The sequence below is a fragment of the Eubalaena glacialis genome, chromosome 11 (genome assembly GCF_028564815.1).
Source record: "Eubalaena glacialis isolate mEubGla1 chromosome 11, mEubGla1.1.hap2.+ XY, whole genome shotgun sequence".
Classification (NCBI taxonomy): Eukaryota; Metazoa; Chordata; class Mammalia; order Artiodactyla; family Balaenidae; genus Eubalaena; species Eubalaena glacialis.
In genome coordinates this window covers 12,623,793-12,647,801 of record NC_083726.1, presented here as the reverse complement: position 1 = coordinate 12,647,801, position 24,009 = coordinate 12,623,793, and the positions used below count along the sequence as shown (strand labels likewise).

The following is a 24,009-nucleotide window of genomic DNA, read 5'->3' as shown; positions in this document are numbered from 1 at the left end:
GAGATCTGGGACAGGACTCCGGAATCGCTGTTTATGGAAAGCTTCAGCGCAGTGGTTAAGAATCTGCCTGCCAATGCAGGGGACACGGGTTTGAGCCCTGGTCTGGGAAGATCCCACATGCTGTGGAGCAACTAAGTCCGTGCGCCACAACTGCTGAGCCTGCGCTCTAGAGCCCGTGAGCCACAACTACTGAAGCCCACGTGCCTAGAGCCCGTGCTCCGCAACAAGAGAAGCCACCACAATGAGAAGCCTGTGCACCGCAACGAAGAGTAGCCCCCGCTCGCCGTAACTAGAGAAAGCCCGTGTACAGCACCGAAGGCCCAATGCAGCCAAAAATAAATAAATTTATTTTTTTAAAAAAGAGCTTCCTGGGAGATTCCAAGGTGCAACCAGGTCCAGGAGCCACTGTTCATGAGGTATGTATGCCAAGGGTAGGCATTCAAAATAGCGACTTAGCTCTTCCCACCCTGGGCTCTGTTTCCAGTTTTTTGTGACAAGAGCATTGATACCGTTTGTAGTGATGAAGGAAGAGAGGGAGAGGAGAGAGAAACATCTTAAATTCTACTAACAGGAAAATGGCTGAATAATTTGTATTCTATTCACACGGTGGAAAATTAAAGAACTGTTAAATAGAATGAGTTAAAGCTATGTCTCCATGCAGAGGGAACTCCCTGAAGGTTCAGATTCATTTGATCTAGTTTTGAAACCCTATAAACGGACTCATGTTTTAAACACTCGCCGTAAGTATGTGCCAGTGTAGCCTATGGAATAAAAAGTTCTTTCCAATAGTTCATGTTGCGGGACTTCCTGGTGGCACAGTGGTTAAGACTCTGCGCTCCCAATGCAGGGGGCCCGGATTCAAATCCCTAGTCAGTGAACTAGATCCCACATGTATGCAGCAACTGAGTTTGCATGCCACAACTAAGGAGCCCACGTGCTGCAGCTAAGGAGCCAGCCTGCCGCAACTAAGACCCAGCGCAACCAAATAAATAATAAACAGAAAAAATAGTTCATGTTGCCAGTGAGAATGGAAAAGAAGGGAGGGGAGATTATGCAGTCCTTATTGCCGCTTGAGAATCCGTCAAGTTTTGCCAGATCTTCCCGTTTTTCAAGTTAGGCTGGGAATCTTGTCATGAATTTTCACAAATTTTAAGCATTGCCAAATAATGAAAATTCTTATACAACTAAAAAAAGAAAAAAAAAAATCACCAATTGGGTCTAAGAAAACATCCCTCGAGTCCCAAGTTTGAGTTTGGTCCTAGAGGCGTTAACGAGACCAGAGGTGGCTTCTTTCTGATTAATCCCCGACTTTTGGAAGCGTGTTTAGGGTGACAGCTGGGAGCGCAGGCAAGCAGCGCCCCCTCCAGCCGCTAGGGGGAAGCAGGCTCACACCCGGCAAGGGCGTACTTCTCAGGGACCTATAGCTTCTTCCGCCCTGTGGCTCTGAAAGGGGTCGTTTCCTCCTGAGACTTTGAAAAAGGCTTAAAGAGTACACAGAAGAGCCCTCGCACGCCCGCGCCGGCCCTCGGCCCGCCCCTCCGCCATCTTTGCGCCCCGCCCCGCCGCTACCTCCGGGTCAGTTTCGCGCCAAATTGTCCAGCACGCAAAATGGAGCCCGGAAGGAGGCCAGGAGACCTGACGTCATGCGCCCTGCCGCCAATCCTCTTCGGCGGCCCGCTCGTGGGGGGCGGGACTCGCGGGCGCAGCACGGTCCAATCGCTGGCCGCGGGGTCCCGGCGAACCAATGAGGGCGCAACGGCCGCGGCGTCCAAACGCTGCGTCTGGTTTTTCCCGCGAAAGGCGGCGGCGGACCGTGGGGGCTCTTGTCTCTTTGGTTCCAGGGAGCGCGGGAAGGGAGAGGTGAGGCCAGCGGGGCTGGGGAGTGGGCACCGCGGAGCCGGGCCCTGGGGTCGGCACGCATCTGCATTTGGGGCGCAGTAGGTCTGGGCAGGGGTTTCTCCTGGGAGAACTGGGGTAGGGGTCCGGGAGGCGGAACCGGGCTCACGCCCGCCCCGCATTCGGAGACGAGGACCCAGGTATGGGAGGGGACGCCGCGCGCCCCTATCACCGCCCCCCCCCGAATCTGCTCCAGCTACTTGTCCCCACGCCAGGTGCAGTCATGTCGGGCTTCGACGACCCCGGCATTTTCTACAGCGACAGCTTCGGGGGCGACAACGCGGCCGATGAGGGGCAGGCCCGCAAGTCGCAGCTGCAGAGGCGCTTCAAGGAGTTCCTGCGGCAGTACCGAGTGGGCACGGACCGCACGGGCTTCACCTTCAAGTACAGGTGCGGGCCGGAGCGGTGCAGGAGGGAAGGTGCGGTCCCAGCGGTGCTTCGTCCACTCACTGGGGCCCCGCACCCCCGTGGCTATGGTTTTGTATGTTTCACATCTGAAGTTAACGATTGAGTGAGTCATTTGGGTTCTTCGTCCAGGATTGTTCCTATTTATCTATTTCTTATTGTCCTTCCATGTAATGTCTGCGATACCTTGAAACCAAGTTCTCAGTGGGTGCAAAAGGTGAAGATGGTAGTTATGTTTTATTTCACTCATTCATTCATTCTTCATTCCACTCAGTCAACTCCAATTGACTGAGCACCTGCTGCATGCCAGGCACTGTTCCAGGTGCTGGGCTGCAGCACTGAATGAGCTGGGCAAGGCCCCTGTTCCTAGTGATTGTACATTGGTGCCATCGCACCAGATCCTCATAGGCCGTTAAAATGCAGAGAACGTGAGTTTGCAGGTCCAGGCTTGGGCCTGATTGATTATTAGCTGAGTGACTTCCAAGTGACGGTCTCTCTGGGCCTTAGTTTTTTCATCAGTAAAACGGCACAGCCACTCCGGCCTCCATGTATTCATGCACTAGCCGACATTGACCATCTATGTGCTGGACTCTGAGATGCAAAGATGAAAAGATTCATACTACTTGCTCTCAAGGAGCCTCTAAGTCAGTGGGAATGAGGCATAGGGACCTACAAATAAATTACAAAGTGATAATTACCTCAAAGGAGGAATGTACAAGGGGAGTTAGGGAGGCTTCCAGGGGAGCCGAGGTGACCTTGAGCTGAGGGGAGAGTGTCAAGCATGGAAGGCATTTCGGATAGGAGCAGTTGCATGCATGGGCAGGGTATGGGATGGCGTGTTACAGCAAGGGGCTCTCGGGGCCAGGCTGGCTGTTGTATGCGGCTCCGGACATAAGGTAGACAGGGATGAGGCCTAGGAGGTCAGTGGCTCCCGAATGTGTTTTTGGGATAATAGTCCCATAGGATGCTCTGTAAAAAGAGTCTGGTGGTTGACAAGACAGGCATGGTCTCTGCTGCCTTCAAACTCCAGGTTCTAGCCGTGTGCCTTGTTAGTATCTGAGAGAGGGTTAAAGGCTCCAAGGAGTCCAGTGAAAGGACTGGTTTGCAGTGAGAGTCTTCCAGACACCTGCGTACAGAACCCTGTCTGTGAGCGTTAAACTGTCCTTTGATTACTGCTTGGACCCCTTCCGCGGAGCTTTCTTTGGAGGATGCCTTTCAGCAGTGGGGGGGCCTCTGCAGGGTTAAATAACAGAACCACCTGGAGCTAGATGTGTTTGGGAAGCGGGGTGGCGGGGCAGTGGTGTGGGAGACTCAGGGTGCGGGCGCACCTCAGCCAGCGTTGTCTCCTCTTCTCCGCGCCCTTCCCCACCCCCACCCCCACCCCAGGGATGAACTCAAGCGGCATTATAACCTGGGGGAGTACTGGATCGAGGTGGAGATGGAGGACCTTGCCAGCTTCGATGAGGACCTGGCCGACTACTTGTACAAGCAGCCGGCTGAGCATTTGCAGCTGGTGAGTGGGACCTCCCCGCCCCCCACAGACCCCCAGGGCTCCCCCGCTCTGGTCACTCACAGCCTGTCCCCCTCCTCCTCTCCAGCTGGAGGAAGCTGCCAAGGAGGTGGCTGATGAGGTGACCCGGCCCCGGCCTGCTGGCGACGAGGTGCTCCAGGACATCCAAGTCATGCTCAAGTCGGATGCCAGCCCGTCTGGCATCCGTAGCCTGAAGGTGGGTCCACTCAGGCCAGTTGAAGGGTGGCGGTGGCGGCTGCATGTGAGGAGGGGCTTTGGAGAGAGACCTGGGTGCCAGCTGTGTGACCCTGAGCAACTCACTCGACCTTTCTGAGCCTGTTTGCGCCCCTGAAAACTTAGCTCGTTGGACAAATGTTTGCCGAGTTCTTCCTGTGGGCAAGGCATGAGTTGGGTCCTGGAGAAACAGTGGTGAACTCAGGACAAGCTGCTGTCCCCAGGGAGACTGGATAAGCCGGTGAACATCACCCATGATAACTGTAGGTGACCGTAAGAGCAATGGGAGAAACCAAGAGGGTGATGAGAAAACGCGGGGGCCCCTCTGGAAAACATCGAGAAGGCTGCTTTGAGGAGGGCACATCTGAGTGGAGATCTGAGGGTGAGAACAGGCAGCATGCACACAGCTGGGAGAGAATGTTCGGGGGGCAGGGAGGGCACAGCTGGTACAAAGCCGGCGAGGCGAGTGGGGCAGGGTGTGTGCCAGGCCGAGGGAAGGACAGCCAGCATGGCTGGAGAGCGATGAGGCCGCGGGAGAGTTTGGCAGAGCCAGTCTGCCATCCAGTCTTTATTGGTTTTATTCAACGAGCACCTATCGAGTGACTGCCCCTCGCCGGGTGCTGGAGGACCCTCACTGTAGACAGACAGGACCTGGTTCCATGGAGCTTACAGTGGGAGAAACAGACAAGGAGCAGTGAGCGGATTTCAGGTCCTGTGATACGAGTCACGAAGCAAAGAAAACAGGCAATGCGACAGTGGCCGGGGGTCCGGGAGGTGGTCGGAGAAGGCCCTCTGAGGAAGTGATGTTGGTGCGAAAACCTGAGGGATACGCAGCCCTGTGACAGCCTGAGGGAGGAGCGTTCCAGGCTCCTGGAGAAGCAGGTGCAAAGGCACTGGGGTGGGGACAGCGACAGGTTTCAAGGGACAGAAAGAAGCCAGTGTGGCTGGACCTCAGGGAGTGAGGGTGGGGGGAGAGGCAGGGAGGGAGCGGGTAGAGAGGCCAGATAGCCAGGGCCTTGGCTGCTGTGGAATGCAGCTTGAATTGAAGGTTAGGTAGGAGGATGGGCCGATTCTATCTTTAAAGGTTCCCTTGGGCTGCCGTGTGAAAGGAGAATTTATACAACAGGCAGGGGTGGGACAGGAGAGCTTCCTGAGGAGGAAGTGGGGGCCTGACGTTGGTTCTTCTGTCACAAGGCTGTTGTGAGAAGCAAATGAAAGGATGCGTGTGGCTGTGCCTTTGAACTGTGGGCCCAGATAGTGTCACCTCCTCCGTGTTACTCACCAGAAGGCCACGCCCTGGTCTTTGCTGGAATCCCCGTGTCCTGCAGCTGGGCTGGGGTCCCTGCCAAATCCTCCTTGATTAGCACAATGGCAGTTCTGTTCCAGAAGCAGGGCTGGGCTGTGGGCTCTCGAGGCTGTGGAGCGTGTTGGCTTCGTCCCTGTGCCCAGCACTAGGGAGGGGACCTGGGACTGTGTGTGGAACTCACCCAAGCATCACGCATTTGCCTGTCTGTGGAGGCGGCATTGGACTTGTTTTGCGGGGCAGGTGTTTCCTCAGAGGAGCAAAGCTCAGCCCCACGTGGGACAAGCTTCCTATTCTCAGACCCACTGGAAAACCCAGTGACCGGCCTGCCTCGGGTGACGGGTGTCCTGTGGTAGAGGAGGGGTCCTCTCTAGAAGGATCGCTTGTCGGGGTGGCTTACGGGCTGAGGCAGCCTCAGTCCTTTCCAACCGTGGGATCCTGGAGGGCTAGGCTTCCTGCAGCTTGTAGATAGTTTTCCAGAAGACGAGCTCTGGCGGGGGTTTTCAGCAGTTCTGAGGTCCCCTGGGCCGTGGCAGCAACACGTGCCTCTGGTCTCACTTATTGGGGGGGGCAGCCTCCTTCCCAAACCTTTCCCCTCCTGCTCCCCTCCCCACCTTCTGGGCTTTGAGGGGGCCTCAGCACGAACCTGTAGCCTGCCTGTGTGTCCCAGAAAAGCTCCTGGGAGAGGGAAGAAGAGATGATGATGAAAGGCACTTTTCTTGTTTTTTGCTTTTTATTATAAAAAAAATCACACACACAAAAGTAGTGAGAATAGTGTAATGAACCCCATCTACCTCCGCCTGGATTTAATGGCTGTTAACATTTTGCCTTATTTGCTTTTTTCTTTTTTCTACTAAAGTATTTTATTTTATTTATTTTTAAAATAAATTTATTTATGTATTTATTTATTTTTGGCTGCGTTGGGTCTTCGTTGCTGCGTGCGGGCTTTCTCTACGTGCGGCGAGTGGGGGCTACTCTTCGTTGCGGTGCACGGGCTTCCCATCGCGGTGGCTTCCCTTGTTGCGGAGCACGGGCTCTAGGCGCGTGGGCTTCAGTAGTTGTGGCGCACGGGCTTAGTTGCTCTGCGGCATGTGGGATCTCCCCGGACCAGGGCTCGAACCCGTGTCCCCTGCATTGGCAGGCAGATTCCTAAGTACTGCACCACTAGGGAAGCCCCCTGCTAAAGTATTGTAAAGTAAGTTACAGACATGGTCCTGTATCCCTGAATACTTCAGTACACGTTAGAAAAAGATTCTCCTACGTGATCTCAGGTGTTCCTGGCTCCCTTTAACCAGCCACCCTCCCCGTGGCTCTGTTGCAGTCGGACACGATGTCGCACCTGGTGAAGATCCCCGGCATCATCATCGCCGCCTCTGGGGTCCGTGCTAAGGCCACCCGCATCTCCGTCCAGTGCCGCAGCTGCCGCAACACCCTCACCAACGTCGCCATGCGCCCCGGCCTGGAGGGCTACGCCCTGCCCAGGAAGTGCAACACGTGAGTGGGCTCTGCATGGCCCTGCGGCACGGTGGGGGTGACAGGGTGACATCTGAGCGGAGATGTGAAGGAGGAAGACCCGGCCTGCACCACCTGCAGCAGGGAGGGGCTGGGGCAGCAGTGTGCCCTGTGGGCCTGGGGCAGACCTGATGCCCTGGGGCGGTGGCGTCCCTCTGCAGTGGTGAGTTCTGTCCCTCCAGGGCGCCCAGACAACCTGTGCCGGGAGCCAGGGTTGGGAGTCCACCTGGAGTCTTCCACAGCAAACCTTGGCTCGCTGGGGCAGGTCTGGAGGGAAGGCCCAGAACATGCCAGGCTCCTTCGTTTACACATTGCCTATGGCTGCATTTGCGCTTCGGAGGCAGAGTGTGTGGCCTCATGGCCCACAAAACTGAAAATATTTGTCTCTGGCTCCTTACAGAAAACCATTGCTGACCCCTGATCTCAAGGGCCCCTACCCTCTCTGGCTGCTGGTTCTCCTCAGCTTCCTGACCTCAGGCCTCAGCCACCCTTCTTTTCTCTATACTTAACCCCCTTGCCTGTCTCGGGCTTTGAATACCATCTGTGTGCAGAGGACACGCAAATGTGTGTTTCCACTGAACCCCAGCTTCACATGCAGCTGCCCGCTGGACACTCTCGCGTGGGTGTCTACTGGGCATCGCAGATTTGCACAAGCCCCACACCCTGTGTGGCAGATTCCATCCCACCCCAAGATCTGCTCTCCTGCAGCACGACCCCTACCCCAAATGAGAAGGCCATCTTTTCAGGTGTTCGGGTCCAAATCCTTGGTCTCGTGGTGTTTTTTCCTATCTTGTATCCGAACAATCAGGAAGCCCTTCCGCTCTGCCCTTAAGTTTGTACGTGGAGAATCAGGTCTTTTCTCGCCCACTTTGGCACGTCTCCTTGCTCCACGCTGTTGTCATCCCTCACCCGGCGTGGTGCCCTGGTGCCCCCTGCGCCCGCCCACCCTCGTCCCCCAGTCTCTCCACCCCCTGGCAGCCAGGTGACCCTTTACACTGCAGGCGATTCAGCCGTTTCCGCCTCTCCCAAAGTCAAGTCCCATCTCAGCCTGCATGGCCCTCCTCGGTCTGCTCCTGGCTCCCTGTGGCCTCCTGTCCTCCCTGCTCTCTCGGCCCAGCCTCCCTGCCTCCCTGCCGTTCCTGGAACATGCTGAGCGCGCTCCTGTCGCAGGGCCTTTGGACTTGCTGTTCCTCCGCCCGGAACTTTCTTTCCTCTGACCTCCAAAGTCTGTGACCTCGCTGCTTCCTTCGGCTTTCTCCTCCGATGTCACCTCACAGGGGTGCCTCCCCGCCCCTCCCCCTTAGGCTTGGGGCACGTGTCCCTCTTGCAGACCCACCTCCTTGATGGTACCTCTGTTGTCCTGGTGTGTGGTTATCTGCCGGTTGGCGTTCTTGGCCTCCCATGACCAGAACTTGAGCTCCAGAAGAGCAGGGACTTTTTGTTCACGGCTGTGTCCCCGGTGCATCGAATAGTGCCCGGCACAAAGTCAGTGCTTTGCAGTAACGCTGCTGTAATAGTGGGATAGTGATTTCATTATGTCGAGGTGCGTGGACGCCTGGAACCCTGAGCAGGGTCTCGAGGCGCCCAGACCCTCACTGGCAGATCCTGGGATCTGAGTGGGGGGCTGGAAAGGTCACTGGCGATTTGGCCCCTCTTCACCTGTGGGGACACTGAGACCCCCTCGGGAGGGCTGGCTGGGAGTGTGACTTGTCTGCCTCGCAGCAGGTTAATGGGGGAGCCAGGCTCAGAGCAGGTCTCCCCACTCCTAGCCCTGTGGGTATCCCCCGCTGAGCTGCCCTCCTTCAGGGCCTTCTCCCGGGGTCCTGGAGACCCCTAGCTTGTTGCTGGCCAGTCCTGTCGCCGACTCCTGGCCTTGGGGCTCTGGGGGCAGCTCTGGTGACCCTTCCCCTCCCCACCGACAGGGATCAGGCTGGGCGCCCCAAGTGCCCGCTGGATCCGTACTTCATCATGCCGGACAAGTGCAAGTGCGTGGACTTCCAGACCCTGAAGCTGCAGGAGCTGCCGGATGCGGTGCCCCATGGCGAGATGCCCAGACACATGCAGCTCTACTGCGACAGGTGAGCCAGCTGCCTGGCCGTGCCCCTGAGTCGGGTGCCGCGAGTGGCTGGCTGAGCGCAGTGGGGTGCGGGGGAGGATGGCTGGTTACAGCACACTTGCTCCGTGCCTGGTGCTGCCCCCGTGCTTCCTTTCATCTCGTCTCCCCATAATCTGCAGGGGCGGGTCCACCCCTCTTTGCAGACGATGTGTGACCGGCTCAGTGAGTGGAGGGGCTGGGCTGCCAGCCTGCGTTCTTCCTGCAGGGTCTCCGCAGCCCTCTTAGAACTGGGAGGCCCAGAGCTGGACAGCCAGTAGCTGGGGGAGCCTCTTTCCAGCCTGACGCCCACCCCAGGCTTTCTGTTAAGATCCTTCCTTGGATGTTGCTGGGTGATTGGAAAGGGGGAGAGGGTGCTGGGCCAGCCCGGTGCCCTCCTGGTGACCTGGGAGGAAGGCGTGGAGGTGTGGACTGGGCTTCTTCACCTGGGCTCCCGCACCCCGACGTCGCGTGCAGATGGTCTGTGCTGCACGTTTCTCGGAGGAGGGGGTCCGTAGGTCAGTAGCCTCCTTAGTGGCTGTGGAAGGTGTAGAGGTCAGGCTCTTGAGCAAGTTACATGGGCTCTCTGAGCCTCAGTCTCCTTACCAGGAGAATGGGGACAGTGACAGGCCTTAATCTCATCAGGCTGCTGGGAGGTTTAAATTGGAAAATGCATGTTGAGTGTGTAGCACGGTTCCTTTTTCTTTTTTTTTTTTTTTTTTAGTTGAGATATAGTTGTTTTACAATGTTGTGTTAGTTTCTACTGTATAGAGAAGTGGAGTTCCCTGGGCTATACAGCAGGTTCTCGTTAGTTATCTATTTCATACATATTAGTGTGTATATGTCAATCTCAATCTCCCAATTCATCCCACCCCCCTTTTCCCCCACTTGGTGTCCAGACATTTGTCCTCTACACTGTGTCTCTAGCACAATTCCTTAACACAGATTAAATATTCGGTATTTATTAGATTATTCAGATGGTCTGTGATTAGATTATTCAAAGCTGAGGAAGTGGGGTCTGGGAAGAGGGGAGTCATAGAACGTTAACAACGACAGTGAGGGTCCTTTAGGGGATGTGACTCTCTGGTGGATAAAGCACTTTTGGGTCTCGTACCTCACTTGATCCCACAGTAACCCAGCAGGTCAGATCACTTTATCATCCCCTCCCAGGCTCAGAGAGGTCACACAGCTTCTAAGCAGCAGAGTTACGGATACATGCCCCAGTGTCCTTTCTGTGCTGCACAGGCTGGAGGGGCTCAGAGACTTTCCTGTTTCTCTCTCTATATATACATATATATATATATGTATATATATATTTTAATATCTATTTATTTAGCTGTGCTGGGTCTTAGTTGCGGCAACGCAGGATCTTTGTTGCGACGTGCGGGATCTTTTGTTGCGGCTCTCAGGCTTCTGTCTGGTTGTGGCGTGCGAGCTCAGTCGTTGTGGCGCGCGGGCTTAGTTGCCCCGTGGCATGTGGGATCTTAGTTCCCCGACCAGGGATCGAACCCGTGTCCCCTGCGTTGGAAGGTGGATTCTTAACCACCGGACCACCAGGGAAGTCCCTCAACATCTTTTTTTTTTTTAAAGAGGAAATTAAAATCCAGAGGCAAAATGACTTGACTGAGCTCGTGGAGCCGTGAAAGAGGCAGAAGCGGGGCGTGGCCCTTGCAGGGAGGCTGGGAGGGTGTGAGGAGGAAGGCTTCCCCCGAGATGGCCGAGGGGGGCCCTGCAACGCGTCTGACAGCAGATGAGATGGAGGCGGGGCACCTGAGGGGCTGGGGTGGGCACCCCCCAACTCCAACCAGCATAACGGACGAGCTCTTGAGGCCCGTGGAGGGGTCAGGCCGCCCCCATGACCAAGGCCTGTCCTCCTCCCAGCAGCTGGGCCGTCCAAGCATGGGCTGGGTTGTGGTGAGAGGGAGAGGGCCCTGGGGGGTGCGGGGGCTGGAGCCAGCCTGTGGGGCCTCGTGTAGAGATGCCGAGGTGGACGGACGGCGAGCGTGATGGGGTCGGGGGAGCCGGGGGCTCCCTGCCCCCACCAGCCTCTCACCTTCTTCCTCCCCATCCTCCTCTCAGGTACCTGTGTGACAAGGTCGTCCCTGGGAACAGGGTCACCATCATGGGCATCTACTCCATCAAGAAGTTTGGCCTGACCGCCAGCAGGGGCCGCGACAGGGTGGGCGTGGGCATCCGGAGCGCCTACATCCGGGTCCTGGGCATCCAGGTGGACACAGATGGCTCCAGTGAGTGTGCTTTGGGCCGAACCCCAGTCGTCCCTCCCCTGGGCTGTTGGTGGGCCTCGTCCCGGTCTCCCTGTCTCCGCCTTTGCCCCTGCGCTCTGTCCCGCACGGCAGCCGGGTGAGCGGTGCCGTTCCAGCCAGAGACACCATGTCACCCCCGTCGGCAAGATGGAAGGTGTGCCTGAGGGCCCTCCCCCGATCCCCCCCGCCCTGCACACTCCGCGCCTGCTCGCCGGGCCCCGGCACGCGGCGCACGCCTGCTGCGGAGACCGGGGCCCGTCGTTGCTCAGACTGACGCCTGTGCTGCCCGGCGCTGAGGGCCCTGCCCCCTGGGAGGCCCTGGGCCGGCCCCGGCTGGTGGGCCACAGGCAGCAGGTTCTCCCTCGGCGCTCACGCACCCCCCTCCTCTGCCCGCCCAGGCCGCAGCTTTGCTGGGGCCGTGACCCCGCAGGAGGAGGAGGAGTTCCGGCGCCTGGCCGCCCTCCCCAACGTCTACGAGGTCATCTCCAAGAGCATCGCCCCCTCCATCTTCGGGGGCACAGACATGAAGAAGGCCATCGCCTGCCTGCTCTTCGGGGGTTCCCGAAAGAGGTGGGTGTCCAGGCCCCCCAGGTCCGGGGAGGGGAACGAGTGACTTGCCCGCAGGAGGGCAGCTGCCGAATGGTCAGGACTTGAATGCTCTTTTCATTTGCCCAGGACCCTCTGCCCCGCCTGCTCCTCTCAGGCACACTCCCCGCCTCCCAGGCTCGCTGCCAGCCGGCTGGGGGCTGGCCCACACCCTTCCTCCGGAGCAGTTGCCCGGCCCTGGCTAGGCTGGGGACTTGGCGGGTGTGAGGAGCCTGGCCAATGCAGGGGAGAGCTCTGGGCTTGGAGTCTGAGTCCGGGGTGACATCTCTGATAGCTGCTTATTTACCTTGCGACCTTGGGCAAGAGACACCACCTCTCTGAACCCAAGTCTCCACAGGAATAAGACGGGTGAAAGCCTCATACTCAGGGGACGTCGCATCCTTTTAAAATAAAATAGTAGAGGTAGAGGAAGTAATAATATTATTAGCAGCTGCCAGTTACCGAGTTCTTACCACGTGCCAGACGTTCTTCTGAGTGCTTTTATGTGTTTCCAACCCAGTCAGTCCCCAGATTAGCCCTGTGAGAAAGCTACAATCGAACCCATTTCATAGATGAGGAAGTTGAGGCATAGGGAGCTAAAGGGACTTGCTCACAGGCACACGCGCTGGGGCCCGGAGGCTGCCCTCGCGATGTCCGCTCCACAGTACTGCGTGCAGCCCGCTGGTGGCTCCCTCTCTTTCTTTCTTTCCAGCTGGGTGAGGGGGGGGGTGTTCATCAGATGCCGACTGTGTGTGCCCGAGCCCAGCTCTAAGTGCCATTTCCTCTGACCCTCCCCTCCCTTGGAGGCAAGTCACCACGGATGAGGCTAGGGGACACAGCTGGCCATGAACGTGGCTCTCAGGCCAGAGCCACCGCCTCCCCCGCTGCTCTGAGGCTCATGACAGGTCGGGGGGCCGACAGCCAGACCGCTGTGACCAACCAGCCCTGGGTTTCTCACCTTGCTCACCTGGCCCACCTGCCCGTCTTCCCCCAGGCTCCCCGACGGCCTCACTCGCCGAGGAGACATCAACCTGCTGATGCTGGGGGACCCGGGGACGGCCAAGTCCCAGCTGCTGAAGTTTGTGGAGAAGTGCTCTCCCATCGGGGTGAGTGCCCAGGGTGACCTCTGTCCGCCTTAGCTGCGCCGTGGAGAGGAAGGCTGCGGGCGGGGCCGCAGAGGATAGAGGAGGAAGGGGACCGACGGCGTGTGTAGGTTTGGGGCAGCGAGTGGAGTGCTGGACTGGATAGGGTTTGTTTGGTCTCAGCCTGGCTGGTAATTGGCTGTGGGCCTTGAGCAAGTCACCCAATCTCTCTGAGTCTCAGGTTATCCATCCGCTAAGTCTTAACATCGATAGCAATAGATGACAAGGGACTGAGGGTGGGGACGTCTTTCCTGGGAGTCAGGAGTCGACCCAGCCCTGAGGCCCCCTGGAACGGTGTCACTGCTCTCCTCTCGGCCTCAGTTTGCTCCTCCGTGAGCCGGGCCCCTGGGGGCTGCTTCATGGGACAGTCGTGGGGTTCAGGTGAGCGATGGATGTGAACGCTCCCCTGTGGGAGAACCGCCAGGCCGGGGCTGGGGTGGCCCCCCCATCAGAGGAGGAACACTGAGATTGTCTGTGCTCTGCAGCCAGCTGTGATGTGTGACCTTGGTTGAGCCCTAGCTCCCGGTGCCCCTTGACTTACTGGGTCAGCGTGGAGCCATGATGGGCCCTGACCCTCCCGCCTCCCTCCCCCAGGTGTACACGTCTGGGAAAGGCAGCAGCGCGGCCGGCCTGACAGCCTCGGTGATGAGGGACCCCTCGTCCCGGAACTTCATCATGGAGGGCGGGGCCATGGTCCTGGCTGATGGTGGGGTCGTCTGTATCGATGAGTTTGACAAGGTGAGCCTGGCAGGGTGAGGTGGTGGCTCAGTGGTGGTGGCGCCTACTGGACGTGGGCTGGGGGTGTGGCCTTCTGTGCTCGGACAGCAGAAACCACCTTTGACGTGGAGACCTCCCGTTACTATCGGGAAGTAGCTAAACCTCTCCGAGCCTCAGTTTCTGCATCTGAGAATGGGGAGAGGAGAGCCAAGCCCACACACTGTCCCCGTGACTAGAGGTGACCCGGTTCCTGCCATCGGCCTGGCACAGGGTCGGGACTTGGGAATGGTAGCTCCTGTAAGGTTTCCTGCTGCCACCGTGCCCTGGCCCCTCACCTGGGTCTGGTGGACGTTTCTCTCTCCTACACAGATGCGCGAAGACGACCGCGTGGCCATCCACGAAGCCATGGAGCAGCAGACCATCTCCATCGCCAAGGTGGGCATCCTCCCTGGTCCAGCCTGGCAGAGCTGTTCCGGGGTGCGTCCTCAGGCTGCCCTGAGCGGCCCGGCCTCTGTCGGCCGCAGCGGTGGTCCTGGAATTCTGTGTGTGTGTGCGTGCCTGCGTGTAGGCATGGATGTGCACGCCTGAGAGGGCCGTGACCCCGCGTTCTCATCTCCCCGTCCTCTGCTGCCCCCCACACTTCCCTGTCAGGCCGGCATCACCACCACCCTCAACTCCCGCTGCTCCGTCCTGGCTGCTGCCAACTCGGTGTTTGGCCGCTGGGACGAGACGAAGGGGGAAGACAACATCGACTTCATGCCCACCATCCTGTCCCGTTTCGACATGATCTTCATCGTCAAGGACGAGCACAACGAGGAGAGGGATATGGTGCGTGGGGGTCCGGACTCCAGCCAGGCCCGCGGTTCTGGGGGTCGGGGGGCGAGGGTGGGCAGCCAAGGGGCTTGACCCGAAGTCCTGGCCACCAGATGGGCCCATGAGTGGGCCACCAAGGAGGCGGGGTTGTGGATTCCAAGAGCGCTGCACTGGGCGTCCCGGGTCCTACCTCTCCTATGCTCGATGTGCCGTGAGATTTGGGGTCAGTCATTCCCTGGGTGTCGGTCCCTTCTGTGTGAAATGAGGGGGTTGACCTTTGGATGCAAGTACTAGAACCCCAGTTCCGGTCAGTCAGCTTCTGAAAGGAACTCCAGCGCTTACGTAACGGACAAGCCTGGAGGTGCGAGGCTCGGCTGGGTCAGGTCTCTGGGTCGTCTGGGCGCCGCTGTCTCTGCCGCTCGGCCTGGCCTCCCTTATTGGAGGCTTGTTCTCAGGCAGCTGCGCCCCTCGTGGTGGCAGAGAAGGGCCTGGCAGCTCTGGGATGTTGTCTTACCAGCTGACAACCCCCAGGAAAAGAGAGGGCCTCCTCCTCTCCACCAGTTCTAGCCCTGGCAGCTCTTCCCTCCCTGCCTGCTCCACCTCTGTGCTGGGACCTGGCTTGGGAAGCCTTGTGGGCTGACCCCGTGTCCCCTCCGCCTCCCAGATGCTGGCCAAACACGTCATCACTCTGCACGTGAGCGCGCTGACACAGACCCAGGCCGTGGAGGGCGAGATCGACCTGACCAAACTAAAGAAGTTCATTGCCTACTGCCGTGCGTGAGTCCTGGATGTAGGCCCCACGGGGGCGGGGCTGCCCGGCTCCCCTGGGGTGGGAGAGAGCCGCATTCAGGAGGCCTGAGATCAGGCCCTGAGGACTTTAGCTCTACTCCTTCCTGACCCCGCACAGTCGCTCAGTGGCTCTTGGCCTCAGTTTCTCCATCTCTGAAGCGAAGGTGGAGAATTTAGATGGTCTCTGTACTTCTCTGGTGGTCTAATGGTTAAGACTCCACGCTCCCAGTGCAGGGCGCATGGGTTCAATCCCTGGTCGGGGAACTAAGATCCTGCATGCTGCACGGCGAGGCCAAAAAAATAAAAAGAATTTAGATGGTCTCGAAGACCCACTTGACTCTGGCGTGCAGGGAGGCATTGTGGACATGGGCTCTGGGTAACTCCTGCCCCCACTGTGTGACCTTGGGCAAGTCAGTTGAGCCTCGCTTTCCCTGGGTGGTTGTGTCCTAGGGTTTTTGTAAGGATCACACAAAATGATGAGTGAGTGGCACAGCCCTGCACCAGGTAAACACTCAGTAAATGGCAGCTGCAACCTTAAATATTGTTATTCTCATAGATGGCCAATGACAATAGTCATACACATAGTAATTATTCTGTGCCAGATGTTATCCTGAGAGTTTTATGTATAGGTGAACACCATCCCTCTCCCCAGACCTATGAGGTTGGTGTATTATTATTCCATTTTACAGATGGGGAAGCCAAGGCAAAGAAAGGTTAACTTGTCCAGGGTCACAGACAGGAGGTAGTGGAGCCAGGACTTGAACCCAGGTACCTGGCTCCAAAGGCTGTGCTTTTAGCCCCTGTACCAAGATTCTGGACACACACCTGAGCTGTCTCTTATTGGAACTAAAACCCAAGGGTGGAGGGGTCTTTGAGTGCCTTTCTAATGGGAGGTGAAGTGCTGCATTCAGGTGGGTCCCTACTCACCGCTTCCTCCTGGGTGATGGGTGGTGCGGTGCCCGCTGGTACCTGGGTCTTTGTCATGCCTGAGCTCTTCATGGCCCTGTCCTCAGAGGCTTGGGCCCTTGGGTGTGAGTCTGAGAGCCTCAGATTCTAGTCCTCCCTTGATGCCAGGTCCCACGTGGCTTATGGGGAGTTTCCTCCCTCCCTCTGGCCTTGCTCACCTCATCCTCAGAATGAGGATTGGATTAGGTGATCTAAGGCTTCCCTTAAATCAGTGACAATTCAGTTGGCTGGGGCGGGGCCGCGGGCTGGTGGGGATAGGGTGGGGGTAGATCCTGAGCAGACACCCCTGCTGCTACCCTCCCCCACCCCCAGTCTGGCGTGCTCCCTGCCCTGAACAGCGGTCTCTGAGCCTCTTGTGGGTGTCATTGTGCATCTTGCCCCTCAGTGTGTTGGGGGGAGGACCGCTGTGAGGCCACCGTCTGGTGGGCCCGGAAAGCATATGTCTGCAAGCCAGCAGAGGGCCGGGGATGGGGTGGGTACCCCAAGATTTCTTCCTGGCCTCATGGCAGCCACTCCCCATCCTGCAGGAAGTGTGGCCCTCGGCTGTCGGCAGGGGCTGCAGAGAAGCTGAAGAACCGGTACATCATCATGCGGAGCGGGGCCCGTCAGCACGAAAGGGACAGTGACCGCCGCTCGAGCATCCCCATCACCGTGCGGTGAGCAGGCGGGCGGACCAGTGCTGGGCTGGGCAGATGGCCTCGGTTTACAAGGCACGATGTGCCCAGCAAGTCTGGGGCCAGGGCTGTTGCTGACTGCGTGGTGCAGGCCATGGTCAGGGCTGCTGGGCAGGGAGCACTCCTTTGGGAGTGAAAACAGTGGCCTCCCTGACTACTTGTATCTCTTGGTTTGTTTACTGTTGAGAAAATCTGGAACCCTTTCTTCTGAATTCGGTCTAGCTTCCCCCATCGCCGGGAAGCCTGAGGGTGAAGGAGGGTCCAGGCTGGGAGTCAGGAGACCTGGTCCTATCCTCCAGCCCACTGTGTGACTGCAGGGAAATTGCTTTCCTTTTCTGGACCTCAGTTTTCTCAGCTGTTAGCTCTTGTCACTCTTGTGAGTTTATACAGTAGAGTGACTAAGAGCTTGAACCTATCTCGTTTGAATCTTGCTTCCAGCACTGATTAGTTAGAAGTGGATTTGGCTGTATGTAATAGAAAACCCACATGAAGTAGCTTAAGTAAATTGGGAGTTTATTTCCCTCTTCTGTAAAAACATTTGAGGGTAGGTAGCCCTACCTATGTGATGGCTCCTCAGTCATCAGCAACCTGGGCTCCTTCAGATTCACCCTTATCCTCATTGTCCAAGATGGCTGCTGGAACTCCAGCCATCACCTCCACATTCCAGGTGGCTGGAGAGGAAGAAAAAGAAAGGTCCATCTTTTAAGGACACTTCCTGAAGTTCCCATAAAATATTTGGACTTACAGCTTACTGGCCACATCTTAGTCACGCAGACACACCTAGACGCAAGAGAGTCTGGGAAATGTCTTTTAGGTGTGTGCCACGTGCTAGAATAGAAGTCGGGGTTCTGTTACTGAGAGAGGTGGATCACGGGGACGGCCAGCAGTCTCCCCTGTAGTCTTACTGCTTGGGGCAGGCACCTCCTGGAGGTCAGGGTGGGATGGGGAGAGAAGATGGGCTGAGTCCGCCCTGGCGTCCCGTCGCTCCCACACAGGCAGCTGGAGGCCATCGTGCGCATTGCTGAGGCCCTCAGCAAGATGAAGCTGCAGCCCTTCGCCACGGAGGCGGACGTGGAGGAGGCTCTGAGGCTCTTCCAGGTGTCCACGCTGGATGCCGCCTTGTCCGGCACCCTGTCAGGTGAGCAGATGCAGGGACACAGGCTCGGGTGGCCTGTGGGCTCCGTGGGCAGGGCTCATGCTGGACACCTGCTGTGCTTGTTGCGTCTCTGCATTTGCTTCTCTGCGCTTCCTCCTGGGAATAAGCCCCTCTCCTGTCCCCAGCCCCCACCAGCCATTTTCCCCCAAGATGGGAAGAACAGCCTCTCTCCAGACTCTGGAGCACAATTCTTTTGACCCAGTTCCTTATTATAATTCACAATTTTATCATCTGTTAAGAATGGTAGTTGGCACCCGTTTTTTTTTTTTTGGCTGTACCACGCAGCATGTGGAATTTCCCTGACCAGGGATCGAACCTGCACCCCCTGCAGTGGAAACATGGAGACTTAACCACTGGACCTCCAGGGAAGTCTGCTTGCACCCCTGTTTTTGAGCCGTAACCATTTGAGTGCTTCCAGAGCTCTTCCTCCGTTTCACTTACAGCTGCCCTCAAAACCCCCAGAAGCCAGGCTGGGCACTTAGCCCTTCACCTCCTAGAGACGGGAAAACTGACACCCAAAGAGGCCTTTTCACAGTGCCCAAGGTCACCGTTCGCCCAGCTAGAATGCAGGTCTCTTGACCCTGAGGCCAGCGGGGTTCCGGCTGCCGCAAGTCCTGCTGCCTGTTTCGGGCTCAGCCTCTGAGCAACCTTCTGGAGCACTGATTCTGTGCCAGGCTCCCCTGGGACGAATTCATTCCTTCCCCAGCAGGTACTTAGTGCTTAGAATTTGCCGGGCTGTTCCAGGTGCTGGGAGTCTAGGAGTGAGCAGATCTCTTAAGTCCGCGCCTTGTGAGGCCCCCCTTCTCCACGGGGGAGACACTGCAAAGAGGCAAACGAATCAAGCTCAGGGGGTAAAGAGCGCGGAGGGGAGAAGTCCAGCAGGTCAGGAATGTTGGGGAGGGATCCCCTGCCCCTCGGGTGGTCCAGGATGGGCTCTGAGGAGGTGGCAGGAAGCAGGGACTGGCGTGAGTGAGGACACAGGGCTCCCCGGAGTGTGGGGTTGGGCACCGCACGTAGAGCGAGGGCTGAGTGGTAAGACCCCAAGGACAGCAGGCTCGGCGTGTTCAAGGGCCAGTGGCTGGAGCCAGGGAGGTGGGTGGGGTCTGATCACCCCGCCGTCCCCTTGGTGAAGATGACTCAGTCTCTGCCCTGGAGGGCCTTCCTGGCAGTGAAACTGGAGCTGGGCTTTGCAGGCTGGGTAAGAGTTTGCCTTGCAGACTCATTTCAACTTGGAGCCTTGACGTCCGTCTCAGTGGCTCCCCCACCACGGTCCCACCCTCTCTGCAGGCCTGGGTCAGCAGGGGAGATCCATCCTGGGGCAATAGTTGGAAATTACGAGCCTGCTTGCCTGGGCTGCTCGGGGCGCCTCACAGATGTGGCCTCCGGGGCAGCCTGCGCGCCCTTCTGGGTCACTGCGGGGTCCCCTCCAGCTCTCCGTCTGAGATAGATTCCTCCAGGAAGTCTTCCTGCTGCCTGTGCAGCTGCCTGGGGGCCAGGTTCTGTCGTCAGCTCGTGGCCCTCCTCAGAGCCCTCTAGTGGCTGCTCCGCTCACCAGAATCAAAAAAACCTGTGCCGTGGCCTCCAGGGCCCACAGGACCTGCCCCCACTCTGGCCATGTCCCTGGCCCCCTGACCGGGTTTTGATCGAGATGGGCATATTTCCCACCTCCGGGCCTTTGCACCTGCTGTGCCCTCTGCCTGCAGCATCCTTCCCCACACCTCTGCCCCGTCCCTGACTCTGGGTCTCTGTCGGTCATCTCCTCGGTCAGGCCCTGGTTGTCCCCGGGCACGCTCTTCCTCTCATTTTCTCTTCCGGGCCTGGCTCCCTCTTACCCGCTGTGGGCAGACTGAGGTCCCCACCCACCCGTCTCCCTCCTCACACCCACAGGGGTGGAGGGCTTCACCAGCCAGGAGGACCAGGAGCTGCTGAGCCGCATCGAGAAGCAGCTCAAGCGCCGCTTCGCCATTGGATCCCAGGTGTCGGAGCACAGCATCGTCCAGGACTTCACCAAGCAGGTGGGCCTTCCTGGGGGCCCGGTGGGAGTCCTGCGGGCTCCCTGTGGCCTGGTTCCCACCCACCTAACACCGCGTCCTGTTGCTCAGCAGACAGGCCCAGGATGGGGAAGGGGCAGCTGTTCCTCGGCCCGGGCCTGTCCCCAGTGTGCCTCCCCTTGTGACTTTCTCTGTCACATTAGGGGGAGGGGAGAGGTGGCTGAGGTCCTGCTGGAGTCTCCCAGGCTTCCCCAGCCCTCCATCTCTCCCTTCCCCTCATCGCCTGGCCTTTGTGTGTGGGGGGAAGGGAGGGGCAGAGCCAGGAGGGTGAGCCACCCAGCTCGCCGGGGACAGTGCTCTTGACCCCATAGAGAAGGGATGGGCCTTCTAGAAGCTATGCGGAACTTGTCACCGTCTTTGAAGTCATAGGGACAATCCCAGTTTCTGGGCTCAGCTCCCTTTCATGTGCGTCATCTCCTCTTGGTCCCTAGAGCAGTTTTATGCAATAGGTGGCACCACGCCCGTTTGAGAGGTGAGCAGACAGACACTTAGAGGGGTGTAGGGGTGTCAGGAGCGTGGGTTCTAGAGTCACATGGGCTCAACTGAGGTCTCAGCTCTACTACTTAATTGCTGTGTGACTTGGAGTGAGTGACTTAGCTTCTCTGTGCCTCAGTTTCCTCCTCTGTAGAAAGGTGATGATCACAGTACCAGCTGCGTAAGGATGTTATGGGATAGAACGAGTTCAAGTATGTGAAGACTTAGGACAGGGCCTGGCACGTGGTAGGCGCTCAGGAAGTGTGAGCCTGTCTTAGGATGCAAAGAAGTAGGATGTGAAGGCTGGAGAGTTCCCCATGAGCACGGGGCACCTAGGCTTCCGGAGGGAGGGGTGTCTGGGGTTCCGTGGGAGGCACGCCCCTCATCCGACCCCGTGTCCTGCAGAAATACCCGGAGCACGCCATCCACAAGGTCCTGCAGCTCATGCTGCGGCGGGGCGAGATCCAGCATCGCATGCAGCGTAAGGTCCTCTACCGCCTCAAGTGAGCTGCGCCTCCCGCCGCAGGAATGCCGTTGTCACCCCACCTCCACCTCCTTGAGCCTCCCACGTGCTCTGGACGGAGGGACCCCAGCTGCCCTGCCTCGCTGCCTCTGGCTTCTGCCTCAGCGTGCAGATCCAGGAAATGTGCTTTTGGAGTTTATTGAAATAATAAAGCCGTGGTATGTTTGGATATCTGTGGGCTTCTGTACTGGGTGGCCTGTCACCCCCATCCTGCCTTCATGCGGGGCAAGGACAGGCTTTGGAATCTGACAGACCTGGGTTTCTGACCTGCATCTGCCCCTTGGGCTCCCGGGCAGGGCATTCACCTCTGTGCTCAGGTTCTGCAGCTGCTCGGTGGGGAGGGTCCAGCCCGCTTCTTGCCAGCACTGGTGAGAATTCAACAAGATCCAGTGTGTGGAGGTGCTTGGGAAAGTCCGCAGCTGTTCCCCAGCAGCTAATGTGTGGGCAACAGCCGTGGGTTTACATCAGACTGGCTGGATTCACCAAAACTTGCCACGCCTCAGTTTCCTAATCTGTAAATGAGGGTGACACAGGGTTGAGTTTAGGAGAAGAGAGCTACTGGCAGTGAATGTCCAGGAAGGACCAGGCAGTGTGGGGAGACTGATGGCATTTGGGTTCAGGGAGGTGGATTCTCACTGAGACTTAGAGCAAAGTAGGTAAGAGAGGGGTGCTGGAATTCAGTAGGCTGGATCTCTCCTGGCGGGCCACCTGCAAGCTGTGTGGCCTTGGGTGAGGCTCCTGACTTCTCTGGGCCTGAGTTTGGTTTTTTGTTTTTTGGCTAGCCATGTGGCTTGCAGGATCTCAGTTCCCTGACCAGAGATTGAACCCGGGCCACAGCAGCGAAAGCCTGGAATCCTAACCACTAGGCCAACAGGGAACTCCCAGGTTTGTTTGGTTTTTTTGATATGCCATAATTTATTTTGCCATTTCTTTCTTTTTTTGGTCTAGTTAGCGTCCGCCACCATACGTAGTTACACGCTTTTTTGTTGTTGTTGTCGTGAGAACTTTTAAGATCTATTCTCTTGGCAACTTTCAAATACCCAGTATATATTATTAGCATAGTCACCGTGCTGTACATTACATCTCCGTGGCACATTTTATACCTGCAAGTTTGTACCTTTTAACCCCCTTCACTTGTGTGTTGTCCCTTGCGGCCCCCTCCTCTTCCTGCTTCTGGCAACCATCAATCTGTTCTCTGTCTCTGAGCTTGGTGGTGGTTGTTGTTGTTCTAGATCCCATATTGTGAGTGAGATCGCGCAGTACTGCTCTTCCTGCGTCTTGCTTGGTGTGCCTAGTACAGTGCCCTCAAGGTCCATCCATGGCACAAATGGCAGGATTTCCTTTTTTTTTTTTTAAAGGCCGGACAATATTCTGTTGTGTATATGTACCACATTTTCTTTATCTTTCCATCTACTGATGGACACTTAGGTTTCCGTAGCTTGGCTATTGTAGATAATGCTGCAATGAAAATGGGAGTGCAGATACGTTTTTGAGTTAGTGTGTCTGTTTTCTTCAGATAAATATCCAAAAGTAGATTGCTGCATCACACGGTAGTTCTATTTTTAATTCTCTGAGGAACCTCCATACTCTTCCCTAGTGCCTGTACCAATTTACCTTCATACCAACAGCGCACAAGGGTTCCCTTTTCTCCACACCCTCACCAACACTTATTTGTTGTCTTTTTGCTAGTAGCCATTCTAACAGGTGTGAGGTGATAACCTCCTTATGGTTCTGATTTCCTTTTCCCTGATGATTAGTGATGTTGAGCATCTTTTCATGGACCTGTTGGCCATCTGTATGTCTTATTGGAAAAACATCTATTCAGATCTACCCATTTTTTCAAACATTTATTTATCTATCTATCTATTTATTTTTGGCTGCGTTGGGTCTTCGTTGCTGCGTGCAGGCTTTCTCTAGTTGCTGCGAGCGGGGGGCCACTCTTTGTTGCGGTGCGCGGGCTTCTCATTGCGGTGGCTTCTCTTGTTGCGGAGCATGGGCTCTAGGTGCATGGGCTTCAGTTGTTGCGGTGCTCGGGCTCAGTAGTTGTGGCTCGTGGGCTCTAGCGCACAGGGTCAGTAGTTGTGGCACGCGGGCTCAGTAGTTGTGGCGCACGGGCTTAGTTGCTCCACGGCATGTGGGATCTTCCCGGACCAGGGCTCCAACCCGTGTCCCCTGCATTGGCAGGTGGATTCTTAACCACTGAGCCACCAGGGAAGCCCAATGCCAGTTTTTTGGTCATTATTTTGCCTAATACTGAAATACCAATATGAGTATATTTTGTTTTTAAAAAGGTAGAATTCACAAAATTAAAAACATATCAGTGAAATAAAATATTTGATGTTTAAAATACATTTGGAAATAGAAAACCTCAAGCAAAGCACGAATATACCAATATGTGTTAAACATCTTATTCTAATAAATTATTAAAGTGTTTAAAAATAACTACCATGTAAAAAGGAAGACAATCACGAGAAACCCAGAGTAAGATGATTTGATTTTCCTAAAAACTTGAACAGGAAGACTTGATGCCCCAGTGTGGTCATTGCTGAATCACAAGTGTATTTTTGTGCCACAATTTCCAGCTGCTTAAAGCTCTTTCCGACGGCACCGTTCCAGGAAATGGAGAGATGAGAAGGGCTAAATCAGCTTTCCTCTGACTCACTCGTGTTCAAAGCCCATTTCTGCTTTGATAATTGGAGGAGAATCTTTCACACAGTGCTTTGTTGTCTTGTCTGGATGCTGACCTTCCTGAGAGCATCAGAGCATTTCCGGTTCCTCTTTACCTTTCATCTTGTGCAGCCAGAGACACTTGAGTGTTTGCTGCATTCATTGCAGGACCCATCCTTCTGTTCCTTTGTTTGAGGAGTGTTGGAGCCTTAACCCTGCAGCCAGGTTGGGTTTGC

At 56.7% G+C, this 24,009-nt stretch overlaps 1 protein-coding gene across 2 annotated transcripts; it reads left to right on the top strand.

Annotated features, from left to right (window-relative positions):
- The first annotated feature begins 1,788 nt into the window (after positions 1-1,788).
- On the top strand, positions 1,789-21,269 carry MCM5 (minichromosome maintenance complex component 5). 2 transcript variants are annotated; one of them, XM_061204400.1, is made up of 17 exons: positions 1,789-1,860; positions 2,112-2,286; positions 3,688-3,814; positions 3,900-4,028; positions 6,670-6,842; positions 8,783-8,938; positions 11,032-11,198; positions 11,615-11,786; positions 12,796-12,907; positions 13,538-13,681; positions 14,030-14,095; positions 14,312-14,488; positions 15,138-15,250; positions 16,756-16,884; positions 17,898-18,040; positions 19,946-20,073; positions 20,989-21,269. In XM_061204400.1, the coding sequence occupies exons 2-17, from the start codon at positions 2,120-2,122 to the stop codon at positions 21,088-21,090; spliced, it is 2,205 nt and encodes a 734-aa protein (XP_061060383.1). In that variant the 5' UTR covers positions 1,789-1,860; positions 2,112-2,119; the 3' UTR covers positions 21,091-21,269. The 2 variants fall into 2 exon arrangements, with proteins under 2 accessions (XP_061060383.1, XP_061060384.1); XM_061204401.1 differs by lacking the exons at positions 19,946-20,073; positions 20,989-21,269 and having other exon boundaries at positions 17,902-18,032.
- The last annotated feature ends 2,740 nt before the right edge of the window (positions 21,270-24,009 follow it).